Source organism: Sus scrofa, chromosome 5 (genome assembly GCF_000003025.6).
Source record: "Sus scrofa isolate TJ Tabasco breed Duroc chromosome 5, Sscrofa11.1, whole genome shotgun sequence".
In the NCBI taxonomy this organism is placed as follows: Eukaryota; Metazoa; Chordata; class Mammalia; order Artiodactyla; family Suidae; genus Sus; species Sus scrofa.
In genome coordinates this window covers 42,832,731-42,851,718 of record NC_010447.5, presented here as the reverse complement: position 1 = coordinate 42,851,718, position 18,988 = coordinate 42,832,731, and the positions used below count along the sequence as shown (strand labels likewise).

Sequence of the window (18,988 nt, the reverse complement as noted above, 5' to 3'; positions counted from 1 at the left end):
AGCATGTTTAGGTATACAATCCCCACAATGACCGTGCATACTTAAGTACTCCTTTACATTATTTGAGTTAAGGAGAAATGAAAAAGTGAAACTGGCATTGTTGCGTAGAACTATGTATGCTGAGAAAGGTATTAACTGAACCTACTTCAAAAGTCATTTCGAGGAGGTTTTTGGGAATCTGCATTACTCCTGTGTCTCCTAGTTCTCCCGATACACAGATCCAAGGGTTCGATGTGATAATCGCATTGCTCAGCTTTTTGATGGGAATGATCACTGCCCTATATGGAATCACTGAAAGAAAAACGCTGAAATTAATACAAAATTACAATAAAGTTCTCCTGATAACAAAATAAATATATTAAAAATTCTGTTGGCTTTCACAGATAAATTGCTTTTTAATGATCTATGAAGATGTACTTAAACAACAGGATGACAACATAACCTCTCCCAGTCTAGAAAGATGAGGTCCAGCTTGTAAGCCCCAAGTCCCAATATCTGTGGTGGTTTCCACAAACATAATCACCATGTATGCAAGGCATGTTTATCACCATGGTGATACACATCACCACTACATTTATAAACAATCTCAGGCATTAGCACAGGAATACTCGGGGACATAAACATTGACTGTGCTATCTAGTATTTTCATTGCTTTAATGTTTTTCTTAATTTTGTTCCAAAAGCAAGTATAAATGGTTTCATATAAAAAAGAGGGTAGGAGTTCCCATCAGCAGAAATGAATCCAATGAGGTTGCGTGTTTGATCCCTGGCCTCACTTAGTGGACTAAGGATCCAGTATTGCAGTGAGCTGTGGTGTAGGTCGCATTTGCGGCTAGGATCTGGCGTTGCTGTAACATCTGTAGCTCCAATTCGACTCCTAATCTGGGACTTCCATATGTCGTGGGTGCAGCCCTAAAAAAAAAAAAATTAAATAAAACATAAAAAAGGGGGTAGGGAGTTCCTGTTGTGGCTCAGCGGGTTAAGAACCTGACTTGTATACATGAGGATGTGTGCTCAATCCCTGCCCTTGCTCGGTGGGTTAAGGACCCAGCGTTGCCACAAGGTGCAGCCTAGGTAGCAAATGTGGCTCAGATCCCATGTTTCTACAGCTGTGGTGTAGGCTGGCAGCTGCTGCTCCAATTTGACTCCTAGCATGGGGAACTCCATATGCCACACATGCAGCCTTAAAAAGCAACAAACAAACAAATTAAAAAAAATGGGGTAGATGACTTCTTGGATAGCATCCTCTTGTCGCTGATTTCTTCTGGGCAATGCTTTAAAGCACTGTAGTTCTAAACTTTCTCATTCCAGTTTTATAGCTCAACATGTAGAGCCAAGAATAATAAACAATGGCACCTCTATTCTGGATGGGACATGACCTCTATAAACCACTGTTGGGAAAGGTGACTCATGAGCAAGAAGAGCCCCAGGATGCAGAGATCTGTATGAAATACAGAGATCTGTGTCAAATCTTTCCCTTCTGAAGTTTGCGTCAAAAGGCACACCACTAGATGTCACTGTCCTATCACTGTCCTTTGCTCAAACTGGAAACACAAAGTTAGGCATTACATCTACCTCCATTTCCTTAAAAAAAAAAAAAAAAAAAAAAAAAAAATGAGGACGGCTCAAACACATTAGCACATTTTTTCCCCTCAGTGTATATATATTATCTTTTAAGCAGGGTAGAATCAATATTTTGGTAGGTATTCTCAGTATTTTTGTTCATTTAGTCACAAGAGAGCTATAAGTAAAACCCTTCTTGAAAGGACTACATGTAGGATTGAAAACACTTACTGGACAAGTGCTCAGACATAGCCTCACAATATGAGCTCACGTTTCAGCGTGCGATTAGGTAAGCCAGATGAAGAGGATAAATGGTTCATTTCCTTAAATTTACATAAACTATTTTCAGTTGGGCCAATAACCTCCCTTTCTGTCCTTTTATTTTGGCTTAAGGAAAGGAAAATATCACAGGAAAGGCCATACCTTCATGGTTTAGTAATCATGAGAATTAAATGATTTTTGAAACTGAAAGCAGAAGAGGTTAGTGCAAGATGTTATTTTAGGTGCCAGAGGCTACTCTCATTTTCTTTCACTGACAGGATTAGAAAAACTGCAGAAAAAAGCCTGTTTAAGGTCAGCGGTTCCATGGCAGCAAAGGGCCCACAGATGCACAACAGTGATTTCACAAAGTAGAAAAAAATGAATATTCTTAGACTCAGAATATTTCTTTCATTAAGTACTTCAATGAAAGAGTTACTCAGATGAAGAGAAATATGCAGATCTGGGAGGATGGTAGGAGTTCTAACCCTCTCTGCTCTTCCCTTTCAAAATAGTATATAACACCTTAGCTTCTAATAAATTAATAGTAGCTTGACAGATATTGTAGGTTGGTCCCCAAAACATTCCAAGTCCATTTTTCCTTGTCTGTTTCTACCAGAGACTTAGAAGACCAAAAGTCACACAATTCTGCCCAGTGAAATAGTGGTCATATTTACTGAGATTTCTTAGAAAACCCTTTTTCTGGCACTCCTTCCTTCTTTGGGCTGGAAGTTGGGCTGAGAATAGCCACCTTGTGACTATGAGGTGACTAGCACACATTGATAATTGTCAAAGAGCCTGGGCCCGTGACAGCACTGTGGACTGCCTAGCTCAAGACTCCTTATTGTGTGAAAAAAAAATAAAACTACCGGTTTGTTCTTGTAGCTGAACACAACTGATACAGGTAAGATTTTCCAAAGCAGGGAAAGGGACCCACTGCAAATAAGAATTAGTAAGCAAGGACCATAGTCAAAATGTAAAAATGAAAAAACTAAAAAAAAAAGAACAGTAATAATGAACAGAACAAATGCTATGATTTAGTTTATCCAAAACACATCTCCAATCAGCATTTCCTCCCTCTAAAGACCAGACCTACTCTCTAGAGCAAGATCCTGAAGTCTTTCTGAATTATGAAAATGTGATTGTGCTGTTATGTAAATTTATTATTATCATATACCGATTCTCTGAATTTATGTGTTTCAGATAAGATACTGGAATTTTTGTTTAATAAAATATTCTTCCTCACATGCATCCCATTTTGTATTGCAGATTAGGACTCCTGGGAAGCAGAACGAAGAATGTTGCTTCGGGACCAACATGTGAGGAAGCAGGATGGGCTGAGGCAGAAAACGAGCTCTGACACTGTGAGTCCTCGGCTGATCTCACAGTGAGTTCTGGGACAATTCATGGCTGAGTCAGGGATGCTGGCTGGCTCTGGCAGGAGGGACAGCCTCAGGTTAGGTAGTTTCTTTGGTGAGACACTTCCCACAGGAGCTGACAGATGAGGGAGGTCTTCCAGCAGCACTTCCGGCTGCTGGGGTATAACCTTCATTCCTAAATAAAGATGGGGGTGGGCTGGGAACTGTCACAGTGTCTGTCTCATTTTAAAAATAAAAGCTCTTACTCCATTAGTCATCTGAGCAACTCTTCACTTAACAGTCAATTCTCCAGACTTACTGATAGTGGTGAACACACTGGTGAAGCAGAAATAGTCCACAGCATTGAGGGAAAGAAGATGGTAAAGAAACTGCTCTCTTTCTTCTTCACAACGCAGAAAAGCATAACGTTTATAAAGCTTCCTAGGAAAGGATAAGACAAGCACAAAATAATAGTATAGTATATTTTTCATTGTCTTCCACTAAAAATAAATACCCCCACTTAGACAAAACATGGGTAGAAACTTTAGAAAGAACAGTTCACAAAAATGAATGCATATAGAGTTAATAATACATTCTTTTTTTTGTGTGTGTCTTTTTGCCATTTCTAGGGCCGCTTCCCGCGGCATATGGAGGTTCCCAGGCTAGGGGTCTAATCGGAGCTGTAGCTGCCAGCCTACACCAGAGCCACAGCAACGCGGGATCCGAGCCACATCTGCAACCCACACCACAGCTCTCATGGCAACGCCGGATCCTTAACCCACTGAGCAAGGGCAGGGATTGAACCCGCAACCTCATGGTTCCTAGTCAGATTCGTTAACCACTGCACCATGATGGAATTCCTAATAATACATTCTTTATGGCCACACTCGCGGCACATGGATCAAATTCAAGCTATAGATGTGACCTATGCCACAGCATCAGCACTATGCTTTAACCCACTATGCCAGGCCAGGATTGAACCCACAACTTCACAGCAATCCAAGCCTCTGCAGTTGGATTCTTTTTTGCTTTTTGGGGCTGCATCCACAGTATATGGAAGTTCCCAGGCAAGGGGTCAAATCAGAGCTACAGCTGCTGGCCTACGCCACAGCAACGCAGGATCCGAGCTGCCTACACCACAGCTCACACCAACGCCGATCCCCAACCAACTGAGTGAAGCCGGGGATGGAAACTATACTCATAGACACTAGTTGGAATCAGTTCCACTGAGCTATGATGGGAACTCCTGCAGTCAGATTCTTAACCCACTGCACCACAGAGAGAACTCTAATAATACTTTTTTTAACCTACTTAGTAATTAAAGAAAAAAATCTCCCATGAATTCATGTTGTCTATCAAAGTAATAAAGATTTAAAAGCGATGACCAGGAGTTCCCATCGTGGCTCAGGGGAAACGAATCCGACTAGTGCCCATGAGGATGCAGGTTTGATCCCTGGCCTCGCTCAGTGGTTTAAGGATCTGGCATTGCCCTGAGCTGTGGTGTAGGTCGCAGACACGGCTCAAATCTGGCATTGCTGTGGCTGTGGTGTAGGCTGGCGGCTACAGTTCCAATTTGACCCCTAGCCTGGGAAACTTCATATACAACAGATGCGGCCCTTAAAAGACAAAAAAAAAAAAAAAAAAAAAAAGTGATGACCATTGCTAATGGGGACATTGGGGGGATGGCAATCAATAACAGAATTAGAACTGACAATTTCAGGAAAGCAATTTGTTGGTAATAATTATTTTAAGCCAATCATACCTTTTGACTCATTAATTTTACTTCAAGGACTCAGTCCTAGGGATATAGTATGAAACATGGGCAAATATTTACTCAAAAATGTCCACTTGAATTTTATTTGTAGAAGTCAAAATACATCATGGTACACCTGTTAAAAATAAAGTTTAGGAAGAATTTTTTTGGGGGGGAGCCAAACTCACAGCATATGGAGGTTCCCAGGCTAGGGGTCGAATCGGAGCTGTAGCCGACAGCCTATGCCACAGCCACAGCAATGCAGGATCTGAGCCACATCTGTGACCTACACCACAGCTCATGGCAAGGCCAGGGATTGAACCTGTGTCCTCATGGATGCTAGTCAGATTCGTTTCTGCCGACCACGAGGGGAACTCCTAGGAAGAGTTTTAACAATAACAAAACTACTACTGCCCCAAATAATACATTTTTATTAAGTACTTACATTTAAGCACTTTTCCAAGTATTTTAGTTATTACTATATGTAATCCTTGTGACCATGTATAAATAAGTCCATTAACATTCTCCTTTTACAGGTGAGGAAAAGAGATACAGTGAAGTTAAGGATCTTGTCTAAGGCCATTCAAACTGTGAACAGTAAAGCCAGTATTTGGAGTTCCCATTGTGGCACAGCGGAAACAAATCCGACTAGGAACCATGAGGTTGAGGGTTCAATTCCTGGCCCTGCTCAGTGGATTAAGAATCTGGCATTGCTGTGAGCTGTGGTGTAGGCCAGCAGCTGTAGCTCCAATTTGACCCTTAGCCTGGGAAGCTCCATATGCCGTGGATGCGGCCCTAAAAAGCAAAACAAAAATTTAAAAAATGTTCATAATATTAGGCTAAAAAAAAATGATGTTAGAGTTCCCATTGTGGCTTCAGGGGTTAAGAGCCCTAGAGAGTGTCTGTGAGAATGTGGGTTCCACATCTGGCCTTGCTCAGTGGGTTAAAGATCTGATCTGGCATTGCCTCAAGCTGTGGTGTAGGTCACAAGATGTTGCTCAGATCCAGTGTTGCTGTTGCTGTGGCTGTGGTAAAGGTCTGCAGCTGCAGCTCCGATTTGAGTCCAGGAACTTCCATATGGCGCAGGAGCAGCCATAAAAAGAAAAAAAAAAAAAAGAAAAAAATTTTAAAAAGATGGTGCTGAATACAGTATAATAAACCAAGAGAACATGCACAGAAGAAAGTACAGAAGAAAACATGTGAGGAATTTCTGGCAGCCTAGTGGGTTAAGGGTCTGGTATTGTCTCTCCTTGCCCTGAAACTTCCACATGTTGTGGGTGTGGCTAAATAAAAAATAAGGAATATCACAGACTGTCATAAGTTAAATATCTTTTTTAAAAATAAAAAAAAAAAAAAAGAAAGAGGAGCTCCCATCATGGCTTAGTGGTTAACAAATCCGACTAGGAACCATGAGGTTGCGGGTTCAGTCCCTGGCCTTGCTCAGTGGGTTAAGGATCCGGTGTTGCTGTGAGCTGTGGTGTAGGTTGCAGACGCAGCTCAGATCCCGCATTGCTGTGGCTCTGGCATAGGCCGGTGGCTACAGCTCAGATTCGACCCCTAGCCTGGGAACCTCCATATGCTGTGGGAGGAGCCCAAGAAACGGCAAAAAGACAAAAAATAAATAAATAAATAAATAAATAAAAGAAAAAGTGAAATACTCAGTAATCACTTTTATGTAACAGGATTTTATTTTATTATTATTTTTTGTCTTTTTAGGGCCGCACCTGCGGCATATGGAGGTTCCCAGGCTAGGGGTTGAATTAGAGCTGCAGCCACCAGCCTACACCACAGCCACAGCAATGCCAGATCTGAGCCACGTCTGTGACCTACACTACAGCTCACCTAAATGCCGGATCCTTAACCCACTGAGTGAGGCCAGCAATCAAACCTGAAACCTCATGGTTCCTAGTCGGGATTCGTTTCCACTGCGCCACAATAGGAACTCCCTTATATAGAAGGATTTTAAATGATTATCATTTTCTTCTTTGTACTTTGGCCACAAAGGGCAAATGACCTATGCGTGGGGATAAGGGACATGGAGAGTTGCCAGTTTTAAGAGAACAAGGTCAGTTTCACAGGCTATACTTTACATCACACACTATCAAATCTATTCTTTGGATATTAAGACTCATCCTAAAATGCTCCAGACAGTAGGTAATCTAACAGTGATACACACAAGTGCAAAGTCATGAAAAGAATGGGGTTACCATGGGAAGGTTCCAACAGAGGTCTGTGTTGAATTCTTTGCATACCATTGTTCTGAGAACTCAAAGTCCTCAGCCTTCAGATGAGCTCTACTGTACATATTATCTGGATGATGCATTTTATCCAAGGTTTCTTGATAGGGTAAAAGGGAACTAATAAAACAGTCGACAATTAATTGATATATACTTGATTGGTTTCCTGGCTCTAAACTACTGAGTGTAACAGCAAGATTCTCTGAGAAGCCCTTTACTGTGGACCCTTTTAATTTTTTTTGCTACTCCAGGTTTTGTTGTGATCTTTACAATATAAGGTTTACAAAAATTCACCCCATCTTTTGGATGTTATTGCCTGTCTGTGGGACCACTCAGCTTTTTGTCTGATCAGAGTGGCACGATTTGGCCCTTGGCTGTGAAATCTGTAGCTTCCCAGATATAATCAAAATGAGGTCAGAAACAGAGTTTCTGAAGTAAGTGCCTGTTAGAAAGGAACGGCATATGTGCACAGGAGTCAACTCATGCTGAAGAAGCCAGCTTGTCAGTCTATGCAATTTGTTTTGTAAGCACACAGGTCATAGAAACAGAAATGCCTCAAGAGGCAATTTCTTACTTTGTGAGCAGCTGGTTTGACAGCAACTGCTTGAGATGCTGGGACAAAAGCTTCTTTTCTAGAGACAATCTGATCCATGCTCGAGCTCGGCCGACATCAGTCTTGATCTCACTCATGTTTTGAATATGCCTAAAGAATGGCAGAACAGCAAAGATGTAAATCCTAAGGCTGACTTTGAACTGGAAAAGAACTGAAGGGTTACAGCACTCTGCACAGAAGAGTTATATTTAGAGAAAGCAACAGGCAACACACAATTTATGTTGATTAAACCTTCAAGCGTATGAAATTTGTCCCCCATCAGAATTAGATTACATTACAACACAAGCACAGAGGCAACATCCTAAGATAAAAGCGTTTAAGTCATTTACACTTTCAGATTTATTATATTCTTGTTTTCAGGCTTCTAGGTACCTGTAAACTGGCACTTGGTTATTCCTGACCCTCAGGAAAATAAAAGTAACGAAACAGGACGAACAGTCAAATTCTTACTCAAAATAATTGCTCTATAGTTTAATATCTCCTAACAACTTTAATCCACTGAATTATTATTATTATTGTTATTATTATTATTTTTTGCTTTCTAGGGCCACACCCGCAGCACATGGAAATTCCCCTGCTGGGGTCAAATTGGAGCTACTGCTGCCAGCCTTCATCACAGCCACAGCAACGCCAGATCCAGGCTGCATCTGTGACCTACACCACAGCTCACAGCAACACCGGATCTTTATCCCACTGAGCAAGGCCAGGGCGAACCCTCAACCTCATGGTTCCTAGTTGGATTCGTTTCGGCTGCACCACCATGGGAACTCCTCACTGAATTACTTTTCAAATAGCCCTGAAAACATACAGAAAATATGAAATCTTACTTTCTATAGCATTAGAAGACAAGTCATGCCGTACTAATCAATCCAAAATTCCTAAAAATTTGGAGTTCCTGTTGTGGCTCAGCGGTAACGAACCTGATTAGCATCTGCGAGGATGTGGGTTTGATCCCTAGCCCTGCTCAGTGGGTTAAGGACCTGGCATTGCTGTGAACTGTGGTATAGGTCCCAGATGTGGCTAGGATCTGGTGTGGCTTTGGCTGTGGCTATGGTATAGGCTGGCAGCTGCAGCTCGGATTTGACCCCTAACCTGGGAACTTCCCTATGCCCAGGGTGTGGCCCTAAAAAAAGACAAAACAAAAAAATCATAAAAATCTGACTTGGGGAATTGTGTGGCCAACCTCCAATGAACATTACATATATGTATAAATTAGTATCCTGTGTAAGAAGTTGATGCCATACTCAGCAGGACTGAATTTATCATCCTGAATGATTCTCCTCCTAAGGGGAAAGAAAGACGGAGCAGGAAGGACAAGCCTAAGGGACAGGGTAATTATAGCACCACTACGGTGAGTCATTGAAAAGTCTTTGTGATTGTGATCCACCATCCTTTCCTTTTTTTAAAAAAAGCTGTACAGAATGACTCATCCTAGCTGTAATAAATATTGCAATAAACCCTTTCCTCTGATGATTCCAAGCACTCAGAATAAGGAATATCCTCCTTGCAAAACGCACACATATTCTTTTTCCTCAGTTTTATTGAGATACAACTGACACACAGCACTATTTAGGGTATACAACATAATGATTTGACTTACATACATCATGAAACAATTACCACAAGAGGTTTAGCGAACATCTCATCTCATGTGGATACATTTAAGAAAGTTTTTTTTTTCCTTGTGATGGGAACTCTTAGAATTTATTTCTTACCAACTTTCATTTATAATGTATAGCAGTGTTATCCTTTATCATGTTATATGTTACATCACTAGTACTTATTTATCTTAAAACTACAAGTTTATATACTTTTGGAGTGACTTCTCACAATTCCCCGTCACTCCATCTCCCCCACCTTGGCCTCTAGTAGTCACAAATCTGATCTCTTTTTCTATGAGTTTGTTTTTGAAGTATAACTGACCTAAAACACTATGCTAGTTCCTGTTATACAACATAATGAGTCAATATTTCTATACATTTCAAGAAGGTCACCAAAAGTCTCGTTGTCATCTCTTACCATTCAATGACATTACATAGTCTATGTTCCCCACTCTGTGCATTTCATACCTGTGACTGATTTATTTTGGAACTGAAAGTAAGTACCTCCTGAGCTTTCTCATTTCTTTCTCTCTTCCTCCCAGACCCCTTCCCTCTAGAGTACCTGTTTGTTTTCTGTATCTATGACCCCCTTTCTGTTTTGTTTGATCACGTGTTTTTTCTCTCTCTCTCTCTCTTTTTTTTAAGTGAAATCCTGCGCCTTCTTGGTCTTATTTCACTTAGCATAATGCCCTCCAGGTCCATCCGTGTTGTCACATACACACATTCTTTCTTTTTTATTTCTCTCCTCACCATCCCCCCCAACCCAATCCCTGAATGGAAAGATTTAGGCCTTCACTCCTGGGTGCCGATATATGATCAAACACCTTTTTTTTGGTTTGTTTGTCAATTTAATGGCAGGGGGCTGTGTGGTGATTCCACTTGCTGCTTCTGCTTTTCCAGTGGTGGTGGTGGTGGGGACATTCAAGGAACCCAAGACACGAAGGATTGCTGGGCAATTCCTTCCATTTAGTCCCTTCCAGTGAGTGACCAAGATCACTGAATGACACTGAAGCTGATGCAGACATGCTTGCTCCCTACCTCCTGAGTTCCGAGGTGTCTGCCCACAGCCAGTAGGGGTGTGGGTTGGCCGCTGGCCCACTGAGGCCTACCGCTGCTTCTCCCAGTGACCCTAACTCCAGTCCTCTAGAAGGAGCTAGGATGGATGGAAAAGCCATTTTTCTTTCTTCCACTGGGGTTCACTTTTGTGGACAGAAGCTGGCTCAGTGGTGGGTGGGGATGATCACAATGCAAATCTCAAGCACTCAGTGGTTGAAGAATGTAGCTGGGCCCAGGGCAGCAGTGGCCCTAGGCCCTGGCCAGTAACGTGAGGCCAAAGTTTATGGTCCTTAAAAGCCTCCCAAAGTGGGGTCAAACAGTGGGAAGGACAAAGAGGGGGTTGGCACTGGGAGCAAGGGGCTCAGGGTTGAGAGACTGTGGGGGTTCACCCACTTGAGGGTCCCCTTTTACTGGAAGCCCACTCTTTTCATCAGCTCATCTGCCTCTGATGGGCCTCGGCTGCCATAAACGTAGGGGATGGGTTGTGGCTTCTCGTGCTCGATCTGGCGCAGCAGTGGTGTGAAGATCCACCTGGCCTCCTGGAGCTCGTCACTGTGCACAAAGTGCATCTGGCTCCCACAAAAGATGTCCAGGATGAGGTGCTCACGTGCATCGGGGAGCTTCACATTCTTGTATCTGTTGCCGTAGGTCAGACCTTCTCATTACAGATGTCATCTGAGTTGGTGGAAGTGAGCTTCTCCATGGCCACCAGACACAGCACTTGCAGGATGTGATTCTGCATCACATCCTGGATGATCCCAAACTCACTGAAGTAGCCTCCATGGCCCTCAGTGCCAAAGGGCTCCTTGAAGGTGAGGATGACGCAAGTGATGTTGTCACAGTTCCAGATGGGGCTGAAGATCCTGTTGGCAAACCTCAGCACCATGAGGTTCTGGACCATCTCCTTGCCCAGGTAGTGGTTGATGTGGTAGATCTGGTCCTTTTGAAACAGGGAGGAAATGTGGTTGGACAGCTAGTTGGAACTCTGCAAGTCCCTCCTAAAAGGCTTCTCCACAATGATACGGTTCCAGCCTATCTGGCTCATGCAGGTCTCATGGATGTTCTTGGTGACAGCCTCGTAGACAGAGGGGGGCAAAGCCAGGTAGAAGAGGCAGTTGGCTTGCGGACTGTGGTGGAAAGGATTCAGGTGGCTGTTGAGGTGCTCACAGGAGGCCACGTCATCCTATTGGCCAGCCATGTAGGAGTTGCGGGCAAAGAACTCCTCCAGCTTGGGCTTCTCCTCTGGGGTAGCTTTGATGAACAGTTTGCTCCACATGTGGATGTCAGCCACTGTGAGGCGGGAGTGGGCGGAGCCTATGATGAAGGTATCTTCCAGCAGAAGGCCATCCTGGAAAAGCCAGCAAACGGTGGGGTAGATCTTCTTGGCCAGGTTGCCGGATGCGCCCATGATAATGAAGATATGTATCTCAGACTGATGAAAGGAATCGTGTTGGTACAGCTCTTCCCTCAGGATCCCGCACACCTGGGGCTGGCTCAGAGCCACCTGTTCTGTCATTGATGCTCTCTGCACCTGCTGCCGGGCTGTGGGCAGCCTTGTACCCCCGGTGCTGCTGTTTCACATCCAGGAGGTCTCGGATGTCTCACGAGATGCCTCATAAGTCCTTGTTCTCTCCTACTCTGGGGGAAGGGCTCCATCTCCCCAGCATGGCCACGCCCATCGATTCCATTTGTAGGCTGGCCTTCTGCAGCACCCGCCCCTTCACTGGAGGTCACTGGCTCAGGTCAAACCAGCCCTATTAGGCAGCCAAGTCGTGGCTCCTTCCCTAGTGGGGAAGGGGCCTCTAATGCTGCAGGGGGGCAGCCTCCCTGCATCTAATCAAACACTTATCACATCACACAGGTGAGGCTTTAAGCAGCAGCATAAAAAATAAGTCAGAATGAGGAGATAAAGCAAATTGTGTTCCCATTTTTGTGTTAACCAACCTCACCTCACGAATTTTTTTTTCAGAAATTAGGACTTAAATTGTCTTAATTTAAAGATAAATTATCTTTATTTTTATTTATTTTTTGCTCTTTAGGCCACACCAGCAGCAAATGGAAGTTCCCAGGCTAGGGGTTGAATCAGAGCTAGAGCTGCCAGCCTACACCACAGCCACAGCAAGGCGGGATCCAAGGTGCATCTGTGACCTACACCACAGCTCATGGCTTGCTGGATCCTTAACCCACTGAGTGAGGCCAGGGATTGAACCTGCATCCTCATGGATACTAGTCAGGTGTGTTACCGCTGAGCCACAATGGGAAATCCATTTATCTTTAAAGGGCTAAATGGTTGTGAATGGTTGTGAATGAAGGAAGGTGGTGTCGGGTAAACCCTGCTAAGACCCTGGTTCTGGTGGCAGTGGCAGTAGCAGTGGTGGCTACCAGATGACCCACCTGTGTGCCTCCAGTATGAGTCTAGGAAACAGTACTGGCTGTTACTCAAACCTGCTGACACTGCCCAAATGATGAGACAGCTCATGAAAAGGAACAAGGGGGAAATGCTCAGGCATTCACCACTTAAAGTTCCACCGTATTTACAAGGCCCCCACCATGAGTGCAGTGTCAAGTTAGAGCTCACATGATCTGGGGATACCAAGTTAATCAAAGTGTACCCACTGAAAATGAATCTATTTGAGATCTGGTAAGTACTTATATTGTATTCTCCCTACTCTAAGACAGGAAAATATACTGAAATTAATTTTATGCTTGACTTAAACAAGTATCTGAAGACATGTAGGTAGGTGAAGAATGACAAAGTGGGAATTATAATTTGAAAAACAAGGTATGTTAAAGGAAAACGGGAAGGATTGGAATAAAGTGAAACCTATTTTGTTTAGGTGGCTACTGGCATTCCCATCATAAAAATATTTGCACTAGTTTTTTTTTTTTTTTTTTTGGCAGGAGGCATGGGAATCAGGATATGAGACCACCAGACTCTTTTCCTCAAGCCCCTTGTTTACTGTCACCAGGGAAATTACTTTGCCTATAAGACTATCTCCTAATGGAATTCTTTTGTTCCAGAACCTTCAAAAGCTCACTGGATATATCCTGAACTGCTCAGGCTCACATTCAAGACCCACTACACCCTTGGCCTCAACCTATTTTCCTATTAAAAAATTCTATTCCAGGAGTTCCCTGGTAGCCTAGCAGGTTAAGGATCAGTGTTGTCACTGCTGTGGCATGGGTTTGATCCCTAGCCTGGGAACTTCCATGTGCTGGGGGCATGGCTAGAAAAAAAAAAAAAAAAAAAAAAAAAAAAAAAAAAGGGAAAAAATCTATTCCAAGCAATTGCCTTACATGACTCTCTACTTCATTACCTGAAGTACCTACTTTCTTCTAGTTTCCATATTTGATTCTATTAATGTTTGAAATCCCAGGTTCTTCTAGAAAGCTTTCCCTAACCATGACAGCCTTCAATGACCTCTCTAATTTAAGAAATTCCATAGTCTATTTTGCATTTATCATGCGTTATCTACCACTTCTATCATTTTCTCTTGGTATACATTTTTCTCAGCTTGACAAATGCTCCCCGAGAATGAGGAGCCCAATATTTCTTACTAGTGTTATACCCTTCTTTTCTTCCCTATAGGGCCTAGCATGTATTAGAAGCTCAAAAAACTCTGTTGCTTTGTAAATCTATATCTAATTTTATGCTTTAAAACAAATTATATGTATTGTTATTAAACTTTAACCTTAATCTATTAAAAAATTTCTGTGTAGCTATACCATTTGAATCATTTTTTTAGGCTATACTTGAGGTATGTGGAAATTCCCAGGCCAGGGATGAAACCTACACCACAGCAGCAATCAGAGATGCTATAACCACAATACCAGATCCTTAACCTGTGTAACCACAAGGGAAAATTCCTGAATCCATCTTTTTGTTTGTTTGTTTTCTTTTAAATTTTGTACAACTTGGAGTTCCCGTCGTGGCTCAGTGGTTAACGAATCCGACTAGGAACCATGAGGTTGCGGGTTCGATCCCTGGACTTGCTCAGTGGGTTAAGGATCTGGCGTTGCCGTGAGCTATGGTGTAGGTCGCAGATGCGGCTCGGATCCCACGTTGCTGTGGCTGTGGCGTAGGCCGGTGGCTACAGCTCTGATTTGACCCCTAGCCTGGGAACCTCCATACTCTGTGGGAGCAGCCCTAGAAAAGGCAAAAAGACAAAAAAAAAAAAAAAAATTTTTTATACAACTTGACTTACAATGTTGTATTAGTTTCAGGTGTTTGGCAAAGTGAATCAGTTATACACATAAATATATCCATTCCTTTTTCCCATATAGATTATTACAAACTATTGAGTAGATTTTTCTGTGCTAAACACAGAAACCTGTGTAGGTTTTTGTTAATCTGCATCTGTTTTCAATTGGATTTAATTAATTAATTATTTATTGCTTTTTAGGGCTGCAGTCACCGCATATGGAGGTTCCCAGGCTAGGGGTTGAATCAGAGCTACAGCTGCCAGCTTATGCCACAGCCACAGCAACACAGGATCCGAGCCATGTCTGTGACCTACACCACAGCTCACAGCAATGCCAGATCCTTAACCCACCGAGCGAGGCCAGGGATTGAACCCACATTGTAATGAATACTAGTTGGATTTGTTTCTGCTGCGCCACAATAGGAACTCCTAAATTGGAATAATTTATTATAGGTAAGTAGAACTTCATTCAGCGCATAAACAGGTATTACTTCTAAGACAGATTCTATTATATATAAAACTGAATCACTTTGTTGTATAGCAGAAATTATCACAACCTTGAAATTCAACTATACTTCAATAAAACTTTAAAAACTGAAAAAAAATCCTGTTAATTCTTAGAAAAGTATATGTGGTGTGGTTTAAATAACTTATTTGATTTGTCTCCAACACTGGTACAAAGTTTTCTAATTTTTATGTGTTCTGTCTTATCTAATTGTCTCAATAACCATCATTATTTCACTTCAAAAATGAGAAAGCTTTTCGGCACCAAAAAATAAATAAATAAATAAATAAATGAGAAAGCTGAGGAGTTTCCTTGTGGTGCAGTGGGTTAAGGATCTAGTGTTGTGACTGCAGCAGCCTGGGTGGCTGCTCTGGCTAGGCTTTGATCCCTGGCCTGGGAATTTCCACATGTTGCAAGTGTGGCCAAAAAGAAAAAAAGAAAAAAAATGATTAAGCTGAGATTCATCAGGACTAAGTGACCCATGCAAGGTCAAAGAAATAGTGCATATTATTATAGAGATGCCAGCCATTTTCTACCAATCCTTTATGATACTCACATTCTTGGAGAAACTCTCCTTCTACAGACCCAGAAGAAGCAGAAAAACAACTCCAGTACCACCACGACTGATGGTCCCAGACTCTGGATCCCTCAGCTAGAACTGAACAGATAAGAAGCATTTGCCTGATCTAAGCTGAGCCAATCAGATATTTGCTCAGAAACGGGGAATCAGTATATTGAAAAAACAAGTTAATTTTTGGCTTGGGCCAAAATGTTCACAGTAAAGCATAAAAGGGGGAAAAGGGACTGGGGCAGGGGAGGGGAGGAGAAGCAGCAGAAGTGGAAGGAAAAGCAGGACAATTTACTTCCACTGAGGTGGAGAGTAACCCAGGACAAGACTGTTTCAAATCCAGCCACAGTTCTTGTGCTTGGATTCTGGAAAATACCCTCATATAGCTCCCATAAATCCTTTCTGCTGACGTTAAGTTTCAATGGGCTTCTCTTCCCTAAAACTGATTCTTTTTTTTTTAAGGGCCGCACCTGCAGCATACGGGAGTTCCCAGGCTAGGGGTCAAGTCAGAGCTGTAGCTGCCAGCCTATGCCACAGCCACAGCAAGGCCAGATCCAAGCTGCGTCTGCAACCTACACCACAGGTCACAGCAACACTGGATCCTTAACTCAGTGAGTGAGGCCAGGGATAGAACCTGCATCCTCATGGATACTAGGCAGGTTCGTAACCCGCTGAGCCACAACAGAAATCCAAAACTGAATGATTCTTAACAGTTGCAGCAACTAAATTTGAATCCACGTTTCCTGAGTCCAACTCTGGTGCTTATTTCACTGTATCACCAATGAAACCCAATAATATTCTTAAATTAAGGAATTAGCCAGTTTTAGTTTGAGCCCACATTCTGAAGTCACAAAAATTCCTCAAAATATTCCTTCCCAGAGCAACAAAATCATAACTACTGTAGTGTTGAACAAAGCCAGGGGCTCACAGGCACATATGCACACATTATTTACAAAAAGATAAAGTAGGAGTTCCCTGGTGGCCCAGTGGTTAAGGATCCAGCATTGTCCCCATGCTGCAGGTTCGATCCCTTGCCCAGGAATTTCTGCATGCTGAATTTGGTATGAATTTGGCATGGCCAAAAAAAAAAAAAGAAAAAGATAAAGTGACTAGCCATTTTACTTATCTTTATTTCTTCCCATCTTTATATGTAAACTGAAATGTTGACTCAGATACCCTGTTCACTTGTTTTCACAGGCAGAATAACAATACTCAGATTGTAGAACTGACAGTCTCCTCGATCTTGTGATGTTCCACTATGCTCCTCATTATTAATTACATTTTGTCAATAAGAATAAAAGTCTGTTTGAATGGCTAAGATTATATATGCATAGTTATTCTGGAAAGAAATTGGTAATAATGGTAATGGCATGGTAATACTCCTCTTTTATCTGTACAATTATTTACTGTCCCAAGCCTTTCTCTTTGGAAGAAAAGAATCATTCTGTAACTGACAGTTTGGTGACAACTGCTATCTATGAAGGTCCTGGGGATTTGTCAGAGATCTATGACAAAGGGGATGGCCTGGAGACATGTCTGTCCTGGACTCATGCCAGCTGCTGAGCAGTCTGGTATCAAGACTATTGACAACTACAAGGGCTCCAAGTCTCCAAACTGCCCATGTCTTTGCCTCAAGAGAGAAATGGGGGAGACCGGAGGTACTGACAGAGGTATATGCCCAACAGAGAGCGTGAAAGCAGAGATTTATGCCACCTCGCTAGAAAACGAGTTTTTGTTTAATTGTTCAGACTGAGAAATCAAAGTTTAGAATATTACTTGGGGGAGTTCCCGTCGTGGCACAGTGGTTAACGAATCCGACTAGGAACCATGAGGTTGCAGGTTCGGTCCCTGCCCTTGCTCAGTGGGTTAACAATCCGGCGTTGCCGTGAGCTGTGGTGTAGATTGCAGACGCGGCTCGGATCCCCCGTTGCTGTGGCTCTGGCGTAGGCCGGTGGCTACAGCTCCGATTCAACCCCTAGCCTGGGAACCTCCATATGCCACGGGAGCGGCCCAAGAAATAGCAACAACAACAACAACAAAAAAAAGACAAAAGACAAAAAAACAAAAAACAAAAAACAAAACAAAACAAAAAAAGAATATTACTTGGGTGTTTCTCTTTAGGGAAAAACATCCACATCAACTATCTAGGTAACATTTAGGGATTACAATGAAGTATTTGCTGAGAACTTGGAAACAGAAATAAAACTGTCCACTGAGAAACATATGAATAAGAACGACAATACAGAAAAGTCATCTTAAAGCAGCAGAATGAAGCAGAGGAAAGGAAGAAAGAACCATGGGCAGTTTCTGAGTTGTTCCCTGACAACCTCATGCATGAGTTCCCTCAGCATGAGGATCAGTGATGTGGAGCTGGATGATAAGGAGGACAGCAAGCAGCTTCTGATTTTGATCCAGCTTACAGGCAGTGCCTATCCTTACCAACAGAAGAATATCAAGTCTTCTGGTTAAGGAAATAATAAACTGGTTTCCTGTGACCACACCCTTCCCTGGTCATAGATGACCCAAGTCCAACCTACTATTTTTTTCTGTCTCTCTTAGGTATTTGAAGTCTCTTGGTTAGTAAGAGTATCTTAGAGTCTGATAACATTTTGTTTTATTAACGATTTGGTTTCTGATCTTATAAAGCTGAAGACTCTAGCACAAGGTCTCTGAAGACCTAGAACAAGTGCTGCCTCGCATGCCATAAGTGGGAGATCACACCCATTAGGATGGCTACTATCTAAAAGAACAGAAAATAACACATGTCGGTGAGGATGTGGAGAAATTGGAACCCTTGTGCACAACTTGTGGGAACGTAAAATGGTAGAAAACAGTGTGGTAATTTCTCAAAAAATTAAACATAGAATTACTGTATGATCAAGCAACTCCACTTCTTCCCAAAAGAACTGAAAGGAGGGACTCAAACTGACATTTGTGACTCACATTCATAGCAGCACTATTTGCAATAGCCAAAAGGTGGAAAACAACCCAAATGTCCATTGATGGATGAATGGATAAACAAAATGTGGTCTATGCATACACTGGAATTCTCAGCCTTAAAAAGGAAGGAAATTCTGGGACTTCTCATTGTGGCTCAGTGGGTTAAGAACCAGACATAGTGTCTGTGAGCATGCCTGATCTCACTCAGTGGGTTAAGAACCAGACATAGTGTCTGTGAGGATGCCTGATCTCACTCAGTGGGTTAAGAACCAGACATAGTGTCTGTGAGGATACCTGATCTCACTCAGTGGGTTAAGGATCTGGCATTGCCACA

General features: G+C 42.5%; 1 protein-coding gene and 1 pseudogene across 7 annotated transcripts in view; both read right to left on the bottom strand.

The window, feature by feature from the left end:
- The window catches only part of DENND5B (DENN domain containing 5B), a 228,305-nt gene that overhangs the window by 19,262 nt on the left and 190,055 nt on the right, over positions 1–18,988 (bottom strand). For all 7 annotated transcript variants that reach the window (XM_021092091.1, XM_021092090.1, XM_021092092.1 and 4 more), the window contains 3 exons: positions 7,744–7,872; positions 3,499–3,620; positions 146–291 (listed from right to left, as the gene is read on the bottom strand). In XM_021092091.1, the coding sequence (XP_020947750.1) occupies positions 146–291; positions 3,499–3,620; positions 7,744–7,872 (397 nt within the window). The remainder of the gene's footprint in view (positions 1–145; positions 292–3,498; positions 3,621–7,743; positions 7,873–18,988) is intronic.
- LOC102165250 lies at positions 8,835–12,506 on the bottom strand (annotated as a pseudogene).